Source organism: Urocitellus parryii, chromosome 8, assembly GCF_045843805.1.
Source record: "Urocitellus parryii isolate mUroPar1 chromosome 8, mUroPar1.hap1, whole genome shotgun sequence".
NCBI lineage: Eukaryota > Metazoa > Chordata > Mammalia > Rodentia > Sciuridae > Urocitellus > Urocitellus parryii.
The window spans coordinates 86,292,907-86,312,832 of record NC_135538.1 but is presented as its reverse complement, the minus strand read 5'-3'; the positions used below and the strand labels follow the sequence as shown (position 1 = coordinate 86,312,832).

The window sequence follows — 19,926 nt, the reverse complement described above, 5'->3', positions numbered from 1 at the left end:
AAATAGAGCTGGGGATATGGCTCAGTGATCAAGTGCCCCTGAGTTCAATCCCTTGTACCTAAAAAGATAAAAAAATTAAAAAGAACATGCTCTCCATCTACAACTACAAAAAATTTTAAGAAGCAAAAAATATATATATATAGTCTCAAACATTATTTTTAGTGATTACCTTGGTGATATAAAATATGATTTAGAATTTTTTTCAACTGAATTTAAAGAAAATGTTCAACTTTACTATATTCACTGGAATTAATAATAAAAAATGCTTTGAAACACTAAACATTGACACTGATGGTCTAATAGCTAGAAAATCAAAACTACCAGAGTGGTAGAGGCAAGAGGATAGGTCATATGTAAGCTAATGTCTATAGTAACTATTTCCTAAACTCAATTTTTGGTTAATTGAGGGGGATTTTTTGAGAAATTTACATGACATATCAATCATTTTAGCATATACAGTTCAGTGGCATTTAGTATTTCACAGGATTATACAGTCATCAAACCATAACCAATACATTTGATCACCCTAAAAGGAAACCCTATGCCCATTAAGCAGTCACTCCTCATTTTCTCTTTTCTCCCTTCTATTGTAAGCACTAGTCTCATTTACTTCTTATGGATATTTCATATAAATGTATTCATATAAAAGGTTACCTTTGTGTCTGATTTCTTTCACTTAGCATAATGTTTCAAGATTCATCCATGTTATTGCATATATCAATAATGCATTTTTTATTTTAGTGAAATTTCATTGTATGGATATACAATGTTCTTTCACCTCTTTGCCCATTGATAGACATTGGATTGTTTCTACCCAACGTAAATAGTGATGCTACGAAAATTTGTCAGGAAACATTTGTTTGCATACCTGTTTACAGTTCTTTTGGCTATATACCTAGGAGTGGAATTAGTAGGTAAAATAGTAATTCTCTGTTTAACTTTGAGGAGCCTCCAAACTGTTTTCTGTAACAGTTATGCTATTTTTTCATTCCTGCCAACAATGTGGTAGGATCCTGATTTCACTACATCATTGTCAGCACTTATTTTCTGCTTTTGTTTTTGTTTTGTTTTATTATTGTCAAACTAGTGAGTGTGTCATGGTATTACAATGTGGTTTTGGTTTGCATTTCACTGATAATTAACAAATGTCCTTGAACACCTTTTCATGTGTTTATTGACCATTTTTTTGTCTTTTTGATGAAGTGTATACTGAAGTCATTTGTCCATAATTTTTTTGGGGGGAGGAGTATGATGGATTGAACCCAGGGGCACTCAACCAGTGAGCCACACCCTCAGCACCCCCCCTTTTTGTTTTCCTATATTTTATTTAGAGACAGAATCTCTCTATATTGCTGAGTCTGGCTTTGAACTCATGATCCTCCTGCCTCCGCTTCCTGAGCTGCTGGGGTTACAGGTTTATATCACTGCATCCAGCCTTCACCCATATTTTATTGTTTGTGTCTTAGTTATTGAGTTTCAGGAGTTCTTTATAAATATTCTAAAAACTAGACCATTACACATGTATGACTTGAAAATATTTTCTTCTGTACATTTTCTTTTTACTCTATTGATAATGTCCTTTGATGTATAGGACTCAGGAGAATAACTTTTAAATTCATTATTTAAAGATATCCTATAAAGTAAGACTAATTGCATTCAACAGTTATTTTCATGATTAAATTTTTAAATCTCTAACAATATTTTATTTAATTGAGGAGAGTATTTTGCTTATAACTTCTACTAAGCCAGTTTTCTTGGAATCATTAAATGCTAGGGGAAGAAAAAAGGCTTTCATAAATCTAAATCTGATTAGTATGTATATCTCTATCACTATCATGCCTGATGTCAGTATATATTTGATATTTAAAAAATTAATAGCCCTCAGAAAGGCTTAACCCAGAAGCTTTATAAATTTGAAAGATCTAAATTTAATTATAAAGTCTGTAGTGTGTGTGTGTGTGTGTGTGTGTGTGTGTGTGTGTTGCTAGGGATCAAAACCATAGCCTTGCACATGGCAAGCAAGTGCTCTTCCACTGAGTTATATTCTCAGTCTTTTTATAAACTCCAATCTTGCATTAACATTGGTGACATATTCTGAAAACCAGCCAATATAGAAGACATTTCCTTTATTTTAGAAAATGACCTTATATCTGTTTTCAGTTAATTTCCATACCCTATAAACAATCCTGCCCTGATGTTACTTTTCAGAACCTTTATGAACAGAATTTGTATTTTTTGCTTCACATTTAGATTAGTCCATGTTGCATTACTTTCCATTGTGGAGTGTAGTATTCCATTGTGTATGCCAGAGTTGATTTGTTTTATCTCCTATTATTTGATTTTTTTTATTATTCTGAGTGAAGATGCTGTAAACATTCAATAATAAATCTTTTATGTTGCTTGAGTACCTAGGAGTGGAATTGCTTGGTCATTAGGTAAATTTATTTATTTATTTATTTTTTATTGGTTGTTCAAAACATTACAAAGCTCTTGACATATCATATTTCATACATTAGATTCAAGTTGGTTATGAACTCCCAATTTTACCCCAAATACAGATTGCAGAATCACATCGGTTACACATCCACATTTTTACATAATGCCCTATTAGTAACTGTTGTATTCTGCTACCTTTCCTGTCCTCTACTGTCCCCCCTCCCCTCCCCTCCCATCTTCTCTCTCTACCCCATCTACTGTAATTCATTTCTCTCCTTGTTTATTTTCCCATTCCCCTCACAACCTCTTATGTGTAATTTTGTATAACAATTAGGGTCTCCCTCCATTACCATGCAATTTCCCTTTTCTCTCCCTTTCCCTCCCACCTAATGTATCTGTTTAATGTTGATCTTTTCTTCCTGCTCTTCCTCCCTGCTCTGTTCTTAGTTGTTCTCATTATATCAAAGAAGACATTTGGTATTTGTTTTTTAGGAATTGCTAGCTTCACTAAGCATAATCTGCTCTAGTGCCATCCATTTCCCTGCAAATTCCATGATTTTGTCATTTTTTAGTGCTGCGTAATACTCCATGGTGTATAAATGCCACATTTTTTTTATCCATTCATCTATTGAAGGGCATCTGGGTTGGTTCCACAGTCTAGCAATTGTGAATGTGCTGCTATGAACATCGATGTGGCAGTATCCCTGTAGTACGCTCTTTTAAGGTCTTCAGGGAATTAGTCCGAGAAGGGCAATAGCTGGGTCGAATGGTGGTTCCATTCCCAGCTTTCCCAGGAATCTCCATACTGCTTTCCAAATTGGCCGCACCAGTTTGCAATGTACAAGAGTCTATTGATGTGGTGAATAACATTTATTGATTTCCGTATATTGAACCATCCTTGCATCCCAGGGATGAATCCTACTTGATCATGGTGCACAATTTTTTTGATGTGCCTTTGTATCCGATTCGCCAGAATTTTATTGAGGATTTTTGTATCTAGGTTCATTAGAGATATTGGTCTATAGTTTTCTTTCTTTGAGGTATCTTTGTCTGGTTTTGGAATCAGGGTGATGTTGGCCTCATAGAATGAATTTGGAAGAGCTCCCTCTTTTTCTATTTCCTGAAATAACTTGAAAAGTATTGGTATTAATTCTTCTTTAAAGGTTTTGTAAAACTCCGCTGTATACCCATCCGGTTCTGGGCTTTTCTTGGTTGGTAGTCTTTTTATTGCTTCTTCAATTTCATCCATTGATATTGGTCTGTTCAAATTGTGTGTATCCTCCTGACTCAGTCTGGGCAAATCATATGACTTAAGAAATTTATCGATGTCTTCACTATCTTCTATTTTATTGGAATATAGGTTTTCAAAATAATTTCTAATTGTCTTCTGTATTTCTGTAGCATCTGTTGTGATATTGCCTTTTTCATCCTGTATGTTAGTAATTTGAGTTCTCTCTCTTCTCTTCGTTAGCATGGCTAAAGGTCTATGGATCTTATTTATTTTTTCGAAGAACCAACTTTTAGTTTTGTTAATTTTTTTCAATAGTTTCTTTTGTTTCAATTTCATTGATTTCCGCTCTGATTTTAATTATTTCTTGCCTTCTGCTACATTTGCTGTTGTTTTCCTCTTCCTTTTCTAGGGCTTTGAGATGAAATGTGAGCTCATTTATTTGTTGGTTTTTTTCTTTTTTTGAGGAATGACCACCAGGCGATGAATTTCCCTCTTAAAACTGCTTTCATTGTGTCCCATAGATTCCAATATGTTATGTCTGTATTTTCATTTATCTCTAAGAATTTTTTTATTTCCTCCTTTATGTCTTCTGTAACCCATTGATCATTCTGTAACCCATTCAGTAACATATTGTTCATTTTCCATGTGATGTAGGATTTTTCCTTCCTTCTTTTATCATTGATTTCCAGTTTCACTCCATTATGATCAGATAAAATGCATGGTATTATCTCCACCCCTTTATATTTACTGAGAGTTGCCCTATGGCATAATATATGGTCTATTTTTGAGAAGGATCAATGTGCTGCTGAGAAAAAAGTATATCCATTTGATGATGGTTGATATATTCTATATATGTCAGTTAAGTCTAGGTTATTGATTGTGGTATTGAGTTCTATAGTTTCTTTATTCAACTTTTGTTTGGAGGATCTATCCCATGGTGAGAGAGGTGTGTAGAAGTCACCCATAATTATTGTGTTGTGGTCTATTTGATTCTTGAACTTGAGGAGAATTTGTTTTATGAATGTCGCAGCACCATTATTTGGTGAATAAATATTGATAATTGTTATGTCTTGTTGGTGAATGGTTCCTTTTAACAGTATATAATGTCCTTCCTTATCCCTTTTGATTAACTTAGTCTTGAAGTCGATTTTATTGGATATGAGGATGGCCATCCCTGCTTGCTTACGAGGACCGTGTGCGTGGTATATTTTTTCCCATCCTTTCACCTTCAGCCTGTGTATGTCTTTTCCAATCAGATGTGTCTCCTGGAGGCAGCATATTGTTGGATTTGTTTTTTAAATCCATGGTACCAGCCTATGTCGCTTTATTGGAGAGTTTAAGCCATCAACATTTAGAGTTACTATTCATATATGGTTTGTACTTCCAGCCATGTTTGATTATTTATCCCTTTTTTTAAAAAATTTTAGTTTGTTTCTCCATGATTATCTTTCCCATCGCTCTCTGTCTTTACCGAGGCACTTCCCTCTGATGGTTTTGGTTGTTGTTTTTCATTTCTTCCTCGTGTAGTGTTTTGCTCAAAATGCTTTGCAATGCTGGTTTTCTGGCTGCAAATTCTTTTAACTTTTGTTTATCATGAAAGATTTTTATTTCGTTGTCATACCTGAAGCTTAATTTTGCTGGATACAGAATTCTTGGTTGGCATCCATTGTCTTTCAGTGTTTGAAATACAGTGTTCCATGACCTTCTTGCTTTCAGCGTCTGTGATGAAAAATCTGTTGTTAATCTTGTTGGTTTACCCCTGAATGTAATCTGCCTCTTTTCTCTTGTAGCTTTTAATATTTTCTGTTTGTTCTGTATATTGGATATCTTCATAACACTGTGTCTTGTCGTTGGTCTACTGTGATTTTGTGTGCTCGGTGTCCTATATACATCTTCAATTTGTATATCTGTTTTCCTATTTTATTTCTGGAAAGTTTTCTGTAATTATTTCATTCAGCAGGTTACTCATTCCCTTGGTTTGAATCTCAGTACCTTCTTCTATTCCAATGACTCATAAGTTTGTTTTTTTTATGTTATCCCATACCTGTCGGATGTTTTTCTCGTGATTTTTTTACCAGCCTTTCTGAGTTGGCTAGACTCTTTTCAAGATGATATATTTGTCTTCATTATCTGACGTTCTGGCTTCTACTTGCTCCACTCTGTTAGTGATACTTTCAATTGAGTTTTTAATTTGGTTTATCGTTTCCTTCATTTTTAGAATTATTGTTTGATTATTTTTTATAATCTCTATCTCCTGATAAAGATGCTTAACTTCTTCTTTTATCTGTTTATGTAATTCATTCTCAATGTGTTCTTTCACTGCTTGAATTTGCTGTCTCGTATCCTCTTTAAGGTTCCATTCCATCTGTCTAAGGTGTTCCTTGAGTTCTTTATATGACCATTTTTCTGATGACTCCAGGTCCTCCTGAATATTTAGGCGGTCCTGCATTGTTTGTACTCCTTTTCTTCCTTGCTTTTTCAAGCTGCTCATGTTGCTTCTTGTTCTGTTTGACTGCTGAGTTACTGTTTACTCCTATAAATTTATTTGATGCTTGGGAGGAAAGGTATTTGAAGGGAAGGGAAGAAGTCCCTAAAGAGAATGAGAGTAACCAGGTAGAATTCAAGGAAGGGGGAATAAGAAAATTGAAAAGAAATGAAAAGACAAAAGAAGAAAAAAATAGGAAATAAAAAAAGAAAAAAAAATTTTAAACAATAATTATAATAATAAAAAATAAAAATTAAAATTAGAAGAAAAGAAATTGAAAAAAATTGAATAATAAATTTAAAAAACAACAAGAAAGAAAAATGAAAATGAAAGAAAAAACCCAAATCAAAAAAAAGAAAAAAAAACTAATAAATTCAGTCTTAGAGTTTGATTAACTTCTCTTCTAGCAGGTGGCGCTGTGCCCACCAGGCCAAGTTTCTCCTGTCAATATGTGGGAACCAATCACTGTGCAGCAGCTCCTCCTCCCAGACTGGGCGAGTCTCCAATCCTGAGTGCCTAGGGCCTCCTCTTGTGTCTAGTCACTTCCCCACTTTTCCTCTAGCCAGGCCCCTCTCACGGGTGCCGCTCGCCACAATACTGGCTACACGCCAGGTCTGCTGCTCCCAGTTGCCCTGTTTTCATGAACGACTGGGCACACTCTCCCTGTCTGCCATTCCCTCAGACCCTACGTTTGTAGAGCTTGGGGCTGAGAATCCTCAGCGAATTTTACTTGCCCTCTGGTAGCCACGCCCCCAGTAGCTGGTGCAGGAGACCTCAGGTGTCAGCACTGGTGGGAGCGGTAGCTGGGAGTTCCGCGCCGTGGGTCCCGAGCCACGTCTGATTCCCTCGGTCTGGCTATCGTGATCACGGGAGAGCTGGGAGGGGCCCTTAAGGTTTCCCCGATGTGTGGAGAGGGAAGGCTAGGTGATTACATACCTGTAGCCGCAGGTTTCAATGAAGTTATCTCCTCCAAAGCAGTCTGGTGACGTCAGTTCTCTGCCATGGTGGTAACTCTTGCAAATGGCGACAGTTCGTTTCCCTTTGCCGGGTGACCAATGCAACGGGTGGGTCCTTACTGTCTCTCCCAAGCCCCGTTTCAAACCTGTGGCCACTACCTATGAAGGCTCGGTTGGCATTTACCTCCGTAGGATCAGAAGGGCTGACCAGTTGTTTCAGCCGGATGGATTAGTGCTGAGTCACAGCTGTTTGTCTGCGGGAAGCAGGCAAATGGGAGCTTGAATTCAGCCGATCTGGGCTCAGTGTGTGTTCTGAGAGGTCCATACTGATAGCCCCAGATCCACGTCAGCTCAGCATTGCCTAGTGATCCTGAGCAAACAGAATTTAGATTGTTTACGACTCCCTATGCCCGCACAGCTGAAGAGGTCAGAGACTTGATCTCTCCGCGCCTGCCGCCATGTTGGAATCCTCTGACATCAACAAATTTCTAAAAACATGATCGACCCAAACTGAATCAGGAGGATATAAACAATTTAAACAGATCAATTTCAAGTAAGGAAATAGAATACACCATCAAAATCTACCAACCAAGAAAAGCGGATTCTCGTCCAAGTTCTACAACACCTTCCAAGAAGAACTAGTACCAAAACTTCTCAAATTATTCCGTGAAATAGAAAAGGAGTGAACCATTCCAAACTTATTCTGAGGCTAGCATCTCCCTAATACCAAAACCAGACAAAGACACATCAAGGAAAAGAAAACTTAAGACCAATAGACTTAAAGACAAGAATCATATAATTATCTCAATAGATGCTGAAAAAGCATCCGATGAAATACAGCACCTCTTCATATTCAAAACACTAGAAAAACTAGGACTGGTAGGATCATACCTCAGCATTGTAGCTTTCTATGCCAAGCCCAAGGCCAACATCATTCTAAATGGAGAAAAATTGGAAGCATTCCCTCTAAAAACTAGAACAAGACAGGGATGTTCTCTGTCATCACTTCAATATAGTCCTTGAAATTCTAGCTAGAGCAATCAGACAAAAGAAACTAAAGGGATACAGATAGGAAAAGAAGAACACAAATTAGCAGTATTTGCCAAGGTTATGATTCTATACCTAAAAGACCCAAAAAATTCCACCAGAGGATAGGAAAGATGGTGGAATGAGATGAACGACATTACCCTAGGTACATGTATGATTACACAAATGGTGCATCTCTATACCATGTACAACCAGAGAATTGAAATGTTGCCCTCCAGCTGTCATGTACAACTAAGTAGAAGAAATAAAACAAAAGAAGGTATGGAGGTACCTTGAAGTCATCGCTAAATGAAAGAAGCTGATATGAAAGGTAATTTAAGCTATATAATTCTAATTTTATGACATTCTAGAAAAGGAAAAACCAAGAAGACAGTAAAAAGATAAGTGGTTACCACAGGCTCACAGGGATGGTGGAAGGGACAAATAGGTGGAGCACAGGGCATTTTCAGGGCAGTGAAACTATTCTGTGTAATATTATGATGAGCATGATGTAATATTATGATATAATGTTAAAGACTAGAGAATGAATACTTGATAGTGAACTTTAGTGTAAACTATGGACTTTTGTTAATAAAAGGTCAGTATTGGGGCTGGGACTGGGGCTCACATGTGAGGCACTGGGCTGAATCCTCAGCATTACATAAAAAATAAATGAACAAATAAAGATATTGTGTCCATCTACAGCTAAAAAAAAGGTTTTTTTAAAGTCAGTATTGGTTTATCAGTTGTAACAAATGTAACAGTAATATAAGGTATAAAATAATAGGGGAAGTGGAGAGGTAGCAGGGCAAGAGAGGCTGTAAGAACTGTTACTTGCTGATCATTTAGGTTTTTTTGCTAAACCTAAATCTGCTCTTAAGAATAATAGGCAATTCTATTTTTTAGGTTTTTTTTCTTATTATTCTAACATCTGGATTATCTTGGGAATCGTATGTACTTATTGCATTATTTTCTTGATTGTGAGTTATATTTTCCTGCTGCTTTGCATATCTAGTACATATTTGTCAGTGTTACAAATAGTTGCCTTATGTATTTTTATCAGTTATATAGTTACGTTCAGGGCAAGTTCTATACCAATTTTTCTATTATGGTCTAAGAAGAAATTTAAAATAGACATTTTCAAACCTGGCTAACCTTAGAATCACCTAAGGAACTTTTTAAAAAAACAATGCTGATTGAGGTTGAGGTTGAGGTTACTGTTTTAAGTTCTCCAACTCATTAATAGAGTTAGACTGTTCCCTAAATATGATCATTCTGCTAGGAAGAGTGATAACTGAAATTTGACTCATCCTCATTGGAGTCCAATTCCATCTGCCTCTACAGTTGTTCATTTTCCCTAGTTTAATGTGCTCCTTTAAAACAGCTGTGGATTGAGAATCAATGTAAACTAGTTAGAATTCTATTTAATAGTAAGCATAAATCAGCTTTGTATAATAAAAAGACTGTATGGTATTCCTACTGTGAGTGTAACACAAGGACTTAAAAAACATTTGTTCAGTAAACATCTGCAATATGCCTACTTTTTTCAAGGTAATTTAAATATTATGATCTATGAAATATATACTCTGCACTCAAAATTGGACTCTAACCTCCATGAACACAAATAAGTTTGTACTATAATAAAAATGTTACTAATAATTATACTGTAATAAATGATATGTTAGTAATTCGAGCAATGTATTAGGAAGAACATAGATAAAGGAGCATTTAACTCTGTAAAACATTAGTAATAAATTCCATTCTGTGTCCTCAGGGTTTTTTTTCTCTTCTGGATTTTTGCTAAATTTTAAATATTGATGCTGTCAAATAAGTGAATTCTTTTTAAAATTAGGATATATCAGAAAACTCATTTTTATAAACATATACCAAAGCAGTAATATATATTCGTCATATCCGAAGTTTAACTTTTTTTTTTAATGTAAGTCATTTGCCTAAAATTAAGCTGTATTGTCATCAGGTGGCAGTCATACCTTAGTTGTGGCCACACAGCACAGTTCGTAACCTTATTCATTATATTATCACCCCAGAGTGGTAATCATTGTGAGAGAATTGAGAAACTTGTGCGTGCATAGAGGATAGGAAAGATTTCTGATAACATGAAGTATGAAGTCGAAGGGAATAGATAAGTGGTTTGAAGCATAAGATTTGGAGTTGCTCAAATCTTTATTTTAATCCAAGTTTATCACTTATTATCTTGCCTCTTTGTGATTAAACTCTTTGGTTTGAATTTTCTCACTTATTAAATGGAGATAATACCTCCTCCCTTGTATTTTTTATGGTTTAAAACAAAGAATGAAAATAAAATACTTAGCATAGTTTTATGAGTAGGATACTATCAAGTATTGATAGTTATTTTAGGAATTACCGAAAATAGAAAGAAAAGGAAAATCAGCTCACTAATTTTGCAGGTCCAGCTACAACTCTAGGAATCCAGATAACTTAAAGATAAATTCCTTCTCACTTTATAGTCCCCAGAGAAAACATCTCGAGATAGACAGGCAGATAGTTTTGGTTTTGGCTTTGGTTTTTCTCATCTTCCCCTTTGTGGATGGAAAGAAAGAAGACACAATTGGAATGCATTTGAAAGTACAGACACAGATGGGTGCATCCACCTCAGTGTCTGATACTTGCCTCTCCTAACCTCCCTTACTGACTTGTCCTTCTGAAGAGTCAGGCTCATCTGCTCAGAGAAAGAGGTTTAGTAAGTCATGTTTGGCCTGATCTTGATGACGAGTAAAATAGATCTCTAATTCATGTACATATTTATCCAAAGAATCCTAAATCAATTTCCCTTTAGAAGAGAATCTTCAATGTAATATAATTTCAAGATGTAACCTAATTATCTCTCCTCTATACTCCAAACAAGATATATTTTTCATCTCCAGTAGTTGACAGAGCTTTTCCTTTCATTATTAAAAATAAAAGGATCAAAATATAAATGTAGTGGAAGAAATATTCAGCTAGATTCAATATGTATTTACCAAGTACTTTTTTAACATGCAAAACTATGTTTTAGAGACTACAAGGGTCATCAAAACATTGGTCCTGTTCTAACAAACATTACACTTTAGGAGGTGGTATGATTTGCATATACAGTTATTCTAAGGCAAAATGTAGTGAATGCTCTAATGGAAATTATAATAGATTATATTTATATGCACTTGTCAGATTATAGAGTGCTATCATATATATTCTTGTTTGTTCTTTATAACCCCATGTATAGAACAAGTATTAAATATATTTTGAAAATGAAACATCTGAAACTCAAAGATTAAATGCCTAAAATCACAATACTTCTATGCTAAGTCAGACAGTATAGTTAGCATATATTTGAAAGCCTGGCATAGAGCATGGAGAAAGCCACCTGATAGCTAGCTGGTTTTTCATTGTTTTTCCCATGTACTGGGCACTATTGTAGATACTAGAAATGTAGTAGCAAATAAGGCAAATAGAATCCCTTCCTTTAAGGAAGAGAAATGAGATCCAAAACATGAACCTAAGTTTCTCGCTGTAGATTCTGCTGTTCATTTCATACAACACAAAAATACAGTGCTTTGTCAACAATGAAGAGGGAGAGAATTCTCACGGGTTGTTATGCAAGGCCTAATGGAGGCAATTTCTTTCCCTGCCATTCTATGCCAGGTTGACTTTTTAAGTGTGCCATGTTATTAATACTCCTTTTTGGAATTCTCTAGGTTCGAAGATTTTCTGAGGCATTCTTTTGTTTTGAACATCCAAGAGAAGCTGCCATTGCATACCAGGAACTTCAGTGAGTAGCATAAATCCAAACTTAAAATGATGTTGCTTCCTTTCACATGGATATCTACCTCAGAATTTATAGAAAAAACTAGAAGAATTTGAAGTTCAGAAATCCACTCTTTATTAAATCTTCAGAGAGATGCATAATTTACTTGCCTTGCCCCTCTCTTCCCTTATATCAGATTCACTGTAATCTGTAAATATAGCCATGCAACTCTGGCTTCAGCCTTCCATTTGGCCATCTTATTCTGTCTTTATTTTCACAGGTCAAAATCTCTTATATTTATCATTGTGAGTTTGGGTAGTCTGGCACTACCTTTTGCTATGTAATGACTTACAGTTAAAATATCCAGAATAAATGCCTTCCATTTTTCCCACTGAATATATTTAGGTCTGGTATTCTTTGGCTTCAGAGAATATTTTGAGGATGTTATGCTGAACAAAAGAAGGCAGACATAAAAGAATAAATAGTGTATGATTTTAAATATATGAAGTTCTGGAACAGCCAAAATTAAAATGAAAATAGAATAGTGGGTCATCTTGGGGTTTATCTGGGTTGGAAAATTGGGAAGACATGAGGAAACTCTGAATAGATTGAAATGTTCTATATCATATATTCACTTGTTAATCTTACAGCTTATATTTATATATTCCAGTACCTAAGAAAAACTAAACAATAGTAGAATGGAGGGATATGTAGTGAATGTTGAGGTATAGATAGAACAAGAAGGGCAAATATTAATTGTTGATACTGGGTAATCGGTACATTTCATACTATTCTGTTTACTTGGATTTGGTTTAAATTTTATATAACAAAGGATCCTTTAACTGTTTTGTATTAGAAAGTTACATACTGCCAGGCACAGTTGTGCATGCCTATAATCCCAGCAACTCAGGAGTCTGAGACAGTTGGATCTCAAGTTTGAGGCCAACCTCAACAACTTAGCAACTCTCAACCTAGTGAATCCCTGTCTCAAAATAAAAAATAAAAAAGGCTGGGGATGTAGGTCAGTGATAAAGCGCCCCTGGGTTCAGTCCCCAATGCCAAAAAGAAAATTAAATACTTTGTTTTAATAGCTATTAATTTTATTGGTCAATATGTGTTAAGTAAAGGAGCTACAATGGAGTGTAGTTTTTTCTCTGTTATCAAATAATTGGTAAGCATTTTTCTTACATGATTGGAAGTTTATTCTATAAGCATAGATACTCATTTTGAAATAACTTAAGAAAGTATACAATATAATAGAAATTAATTTGTCAATAAACTATAATTTTGTGTCAGTAATTTATTGTCTGTCAGCAAACCAGAATTTTTATCTTACCAGTTTATGTCTATCCAAGAAGCTCTTTCGTAAGAAGAGTATGTCTTGAAGAAAGGGAATAGGAATGATAGGAGAAGAAAATAGGGTAGACTGTAAAGTGGAGTTGGGTATAATTTTTTTTATTACAATCTGACTTAAGAAATATTTTTCAGTGCTCAGAGTCACCTACAGATGTGCACCGCTATCAAAAATACTTCCTTCTGCAGTTCTCTTCCACCCCTACCTATTGAATGTAGTGAATTAGATGGAGATCTCAATTCATTACCTATAATCTTTGAAGATAGGTATTTAGATTCAGTTATTGAAGGTAAGTATCATCTAAAATAATATAAGCTATGTGTATAATTTTTAGCATATTCTTTCTAATATAAATAAAACCATTCCCTAATGTGAAACAACTTTTCCCTTTCAATTTTATTTGTTTGAGGCTATTAGAAAGTTATAGTTAGAAAAAATAGTCTTAATCATGAGTTCTCACACTTGTTTTAAATCTAAATCTTTTTTTCTTTGGATAAAAGACTTAGATGCACCCTGGATGGGAATTCAGAATCTTCAGAGATCAGAGTCCACTAGAATGGATAAATATGAGACTGAAGAAAGCTCCGTAGCAGGACTTTCTAGCCCAGAATTGAAGGTCAGACCTGCTGGTTCCTCCAATATTTGGTATACAGAAGGTGAAAAGCAGCTAACAAAATTTCTAAAAGGAAAAAATGAAGAATCAAATAAATCCAAAGTTAAGGTTGCTAAGCTCATGAAAACAATGAAACCAGAAAACACAAAAAAAATAATAAAACAGAACTCTAAGGATTCTGTGGTTTTGGTAGGCTACAGATGTTTGAAAAGTACAGCATCAAATGATCACAATAAATGCTTTGAAGGCAATCCTTCACATAGTCAGAAGGAAGGTCTGGATCCCACAATATGTGGATATAATTTTGACCCAAAGACTTACATCAGACAGACAAGTCAAAAGGAAGCTAGCTATTTGCCAACTAATACAGAGAGAATTGAACAACAGTCTCCAGATATTGAAAATATTCAACCAGACCAGTTTGATCCTTTGAACACTGGCAGCCTAAATCTTTGTGCAAATTTGTCCATTTCAGGTAAACTTGATATCTCCCAGGATGGTAATGAAATTATACACATGGAACAAAATCTGACATCCAGAAGTTCATCAGACGATTGCCATGATCATCAAACAACCCCATCATCAGGAGTTAGAACAATTGAAGTAAAACCCAGCGATAAAGATCCTTTCAGTGGAGAAAAAATAACTGTTAATATAGGACCTTTGACTGAGCTTCAACACGATGAAATATTTGTAGATGATTTTTTACCCTGCTTTGAGTCCTTAGAATCTAATGGTAAATCTAAATCTCTAGAAATAACACTTGAAAAGGAAACTTTGCAAGAAGCAAAATGTTGTCCTATTGGAGAATCATTAGCTAAATTAAGAAATAATATGCCTGCTCCTTCTACAAAAGAATATCATATTGTAGTAAGTGGAGATACAATTAAATTACCAGATACTAATCCCACATATGCCTCGTCTAGATTTTCAGATTCAGGTGTTGAAAGTGAGCCAAGTTCTTTTGCAACACATCCAAACCCTGACATAGTCTTTGAAACTGTGCAAGGGCAAGGTCCTTATAATAATGAAAGATTATTTCCTCAGCTTTTGATGAAAACTGATAGTAACATAAAATTTTCATTAGGAAGTCATTGCACTGAGAGTACAAGTGCTTTAAGTGAAATACAGTCATCTTTGACATCTATAAACTCTCTACCTTCTGATGATGAACTGTTGTCACCTGATGAAAATTCTAAGAAATCTATTGTGCCTGAATGCCATCTAAGTGATAGCAAAAGTATATTAGACCTAGGAACAATTGATTTGCCAAAATATGATGATACTAAAAAGTCAAGTATTATTTTGCAACAGCAAAGTGTTATATTTTCAGGGCATTTGGATAGTGAAACTATAGCAATACATTCCTTAAATTCAAGCACTAAAGACGCTTTGCAACTTGTTTTTTCAGATAAAGATACTTCCAGTGATGCGAAAAATAGTTGCAGCTCCAAACCTAACTTGGACACTATGGGTAAAGGCTCCCAGAGTCTTGATAAATCTGATAACTCAGCAGGAACAGCAGTTATGTTAAATTCAAAACTAATTTGTTTAGGCACTCCTTGTGTTGTTTCAGGCTCCATTTCTACTAATGCAGAAGTTAGTGAAAATAGAACTGTGGAAGGAAAAAATAGTGATACATTAAATATCAAACAAATATATTCAGAAGCTCCTACAGTTGAAGTTGAAACTGATCTGGGTACAAGTGACCCTTTTTCAGCTGGTACTGATATGGTAAAGCAAGGGCTTGTGGAAAATTATTTTGGTTCTCAGAGCAGTACGGATATTTCTGACACATGTGCTATTAGCTATAGCAATTCAGTTAGCCCTCAAAAGGAAACTTGTGAAAAAGGAATTAGTGATCTTCAACAGGAACAGGGTAAAGAGGAGGAGGAAGAGGAAGAGCAGGATCAACAAATGGTTCAAAATGGTTATTATGAAGAAAAAGATTATTCAGCTTTGGATGGAACAGTAAATGCTCACTATACAAGCAGAGATGCACTAGAAGAAGAAGGACTTATAAAATCTGAAAAAGTAAACAGTGACTATCTGAGAGATGGTATAAATGTGCCTACCGTTTGTACTTCTGGTTGTTTGTCCTTCCCATCTGCACCACGAGAGTCTCCTTGTAGTGTTAAATTTTCTTCTAAAAGTAAATTTGATGCCATTACAAAGCAGCCAAGCAGCATTTCTTACAACTTGACTTCTTCAATTTCCTGGTATGAAAATTCACCAAAACCTCAAATACAAGCGTAAGTAATGGAGCTTAACAGTATGTGCTACTAAATATACATTGATCATAAATATATATATTAAAGCAAAATCATAAATATATATAGAAGATAAGATTTATTTACATGATAAACATTAAATTATCATTTTTCCAGTACCTTTCCCAACTATTCTGTGTCAAATTTTTCAGACAGTATATAACTGCTTGTAATATTTACTTAGGTAATATTTATAAAATGTCACATATCCATATAGATAGATACAGATATAGATCATAAATAGTGCCAAAGGGCTGAATGCCCATTTTGGTCTCCAGTTTCTATAGTACAAAAAGTCTTTCTTTGAATAGCTATCTAAAATAGATAAATGAACCTTGTTATACTGTTTTACAGAGAGGTAGTTTCCAAGTGATTGTCCTGTTTCTTGGCTAGATGTTCTTGATATAAATTTTCTACTGGTAATTTTATGTTAGAAGTCAAAACCCTTTCATCATCATTACCCCATTAACTTCCAGACAAAATCTGGGTTTCATGAGAATATATAGGAAATAAGGACAAAATAAGATCTAAAGCGCCTAAAGCTAGTGAAACCCACTGAGGTGAATATGGCCAATTTAAAAATTGTAGTATATAAGCTAAGAGGCCAAAGATTATGTACCACCTGCTGTGTACCTCTCTTTGTCAGAGTCATCAAGAAGAGATGGTGTTTATGTTTTCACCCAGTTTAAGGTTCATTAAATGCTGCTTTTTCCCCCCCTTAATAAAACATAACTTTTTCTTTTTTTCTTTTTAGTTACAAATGACAGTAGAATGTATTTTGACATATCATACATACATACAGTGAAACTTCACATTCTTGTGGTTGAATACTAAATATGGAGTTAGAATGGTAGTGTATTCATATATGAACATAGGAAAGTTATAGCTGATTCATTCTACTGTCTTTCCCATTCCCTTCCCCTATCCTCCCCCCTTCATTAGCTTCTTTAAGTTACACTTTGTTATCAGTCTAAATGATATGCTTTTTTGCTTTGTTTGGTTTTTAATTATTTGTGGTTACATATAGACAGCATGCCATATATATATATATATATATATATATATATATATATATATATTTATGCAGTGATAAGGATCAAATCCATTGTCTCACACATGCTAGGCAAGCACTCTGCCACTGAACTACAGCCTCAGCCCCCATACAATGTTTAGTAGTAATAATTTTGTTTGCAGTCCCCAAGTTGGTTAAATATGTCAGTCATGCCAAATGAGTATGTACCTCCAATTATATTTAGTCACATACCCCTTTTAATTCTCCTTCTCTTTGATAATTTTTAGAGAAAAATGCAAGTAATCTAATCTACTGAATATTTTATCTACAATTCTCACTGTTATGTTATATAGAATAGATTCTTCCCTTCCATTTATATAAGATTAAAATGGAACAAAGAAGTTAAAAGATTTATTTACATGATAAACATTAGATTACCATTTCTCCAGTACCTCCCCCAGCTTTACTAAATTTTTCAGGCAGCATAACTGCTTCTAATATCTTCTTAGTTGGCATTAAAATAACATTTTTAAGTGACTTCAGACTCAAAGTGTTTATTATCTTTGATCAGCAACAAAAATCAACCCCCCCCAAAAAAAAATAGACCTGTGCTTTTTAAATTATTTAGGTGATCCCGTATATTTTTTTCATGATTTCAAAACCACATATTGCTAAGTTTCTTCCTCTGCAATTCTAGATTACCTTTTTGGTTCTAAAAACAGAGTATGATCCTTAATAACGAGTATCTTTACTTCAGCTTCCTTCAGGCAAAAGAAGAATTAAAACAACTTAAACTCCCTGGGTTCATGTACAGTGATATTCCTCTGCTGGCATCCTCAGTACCGTATTTCAGCATGGAAGAGGAGGATGGTTCTGAAGATGGAGTGCATCTCATTGTCTGTGTTCATGGTTTAGATGGTATGTGACATCTATTAATGTAACCCATAGCAACTCACTTTCTTTCCTAAATAGATCTCATTTAGTTTTATTTACTAAGTGTAATATTAAATTTTTTTAATTGTTTTTAATTTTTAAATACATGGCAGCAGAATGCATCACAATTCTTATTACACATTTAGAACACAATTTTTCATATCTCTGTTTGTATATAAAGTACGTTGACACCAATTTGTGTCTTCATACATGTACTTTGGATAATGATGTCCATCACATTTCACCATCATTGCTAAACCCCTGCTCCCTCCCTTTCCCTCCCACCCCTCTAAAGTTCCTCTATTCCTCCCATGCTCTCTCTCCCTACCCATGAGTCAATCACCTTGCATCAAAGAAAACATTTGCCATTTGGGTTTTTTTTGTTTTTTGTTTTTTTGATTAGCATTATCTTGTCCAACTGTATCCATTTACCTGCAAATGCCATGATTTTATTCTCTTTTATTGCTGAGTAATATTCCATTGTGTATATATGCCATATTTTTTTAATCCATTCATCCACTGAAGGGCATCTAGGTTGGTTCTTTAAGTAAATTTTGCATGAAACAGTATTTTGGGTTTTTCTTCTTTTTTTCTGTCTTCTCTTGGTTTTTTCAGCTGTTACCTGTATAGGCTAGAAAAATCAATATACCTATGAATTAAGGTTGATGTTTAAGGCATATGTTATTTCTAAATACCAGGCTTTCATGCTGTGACTTTCTAAAAGATACTTTGTTTACTCAGCAAGTTTTTTTCTAGATGTAGGACATCTTAGAAAAAGCCAAATGTTTCTGGACCAAAAGGGTATTACTGTATTATAATGTCATTCTTTAATAACAAACTAGATTTTTAAAATTTGTTCTTTTTAGTTATACATGACAGTAGAGTCCATTTTGACATATTTATACAAACACGGAGTATATCTTATTCTAATTAGAATCCCGGTCTTGTGGATATGCATGATAATCCACTGAACATCCATTCTCCCTGCCCCCCACTTTTTGTGTGTTAGCATCCACATATCAGAAAACATTCAACTTTTGATTTGGGGGGATTAGCTTATTTCACTTAGCACAAGTCTCCAGATCTGTCCATTTACTGGCAGATGTCATAAAGTCATTCTTCTATAAGGCTCAGTGTGTGTGTATATATACACATTTTCTTTATCCATTCATCTGTTGTAGGTTGGTTCCATAGCTTTTGTGAATTGGCTGTTGTGAATTGAGCTGCTGTAAACATCGATGGGGATTCATCATTGTAGTATGCTGATTTTAACTCCTTTATAAATATCCCAAGAAGTGGTATAACTGAGTCAAGTGGTGGTTCCATTCCTAGTTTTTTGAGGAATCTCCATATTGTTTTCCAGTGTGGTTGCAGCAATTTCCAATACCACCACCATATCCTCTCCAACATTTATTGTTACTTGTATTCTTGATAATGGCCATTCTGACTGGAGTGAAGTGAAATCTCAGTAAAGTTTTAATTTGCATTTGTCTAGTTGCTAGAGGTGTTGAACTTTTTTTCATATATTTTTTGACCATTTATATTCTTTTGAGAAATGTCTGTTTAGTTCCTTTGCCCATTTATTAATTGGGTTATTTGTTTTTTTGTGTGTGGTTAGGTTTTAGAGTTTCTGGAAATGAACACCCTGTCTGAGATTCATGTGACAAAGATATTCTCCCATTCTGCAGGCTCTCTTCACGTTTTGATTATTTACTTTGCTGTGAAGAAGCCTTTTAATTTGATACCTTCCCATTGATTTTTTTATTTTACTTCCTGTACTTTAAGAGTCTTAATAAGGAAGTTTGTTCCTAAGCCAACATGTTGGAGAGTTGCGCCTACATTTT

General features: G+C 34.7%; 1 protein-coding gene across 6 annotated transcripts in view; it reads left to right on the top strand.

Moving 5' to 3' along the window:
- Fam135a (family with sequence similarity 135 member A) overlaps positions 1 to 19,926 on the top strand; it is a 108,450-nt gene that overhangs the window by 69,705 nt on the left and 18,819 nt on the right. For 5 of the 6 annotated variants that reach the window (XM_026391327.2, XM_077801726.1, XM_026391326.2 and 2 more), the window contains 4 exons: positions 11,851 to 11,924; positions 13,389 to 13,543; positions 13,755 to 16,119; positions 17,907 to 18,067. In XM_026391327.2, coding sequence (XP_026247112.2) covers positions 11,851 to 11,924; positions 13,389 to 13,543; positions 13,755 to 16,119; positions 17,907 to 18,067 — 2,755 coding nt within the window. The remainder of the gene's footprint in view (positions 1 to 11,850; positions 11,925 to 13,388; positions 13,544 to 13,754; positions 16,120 to 17,906; positions 18,068 to 19,926) is intronic. The other variant, XM_077801727.1, reaches the window with a different exon arrangement.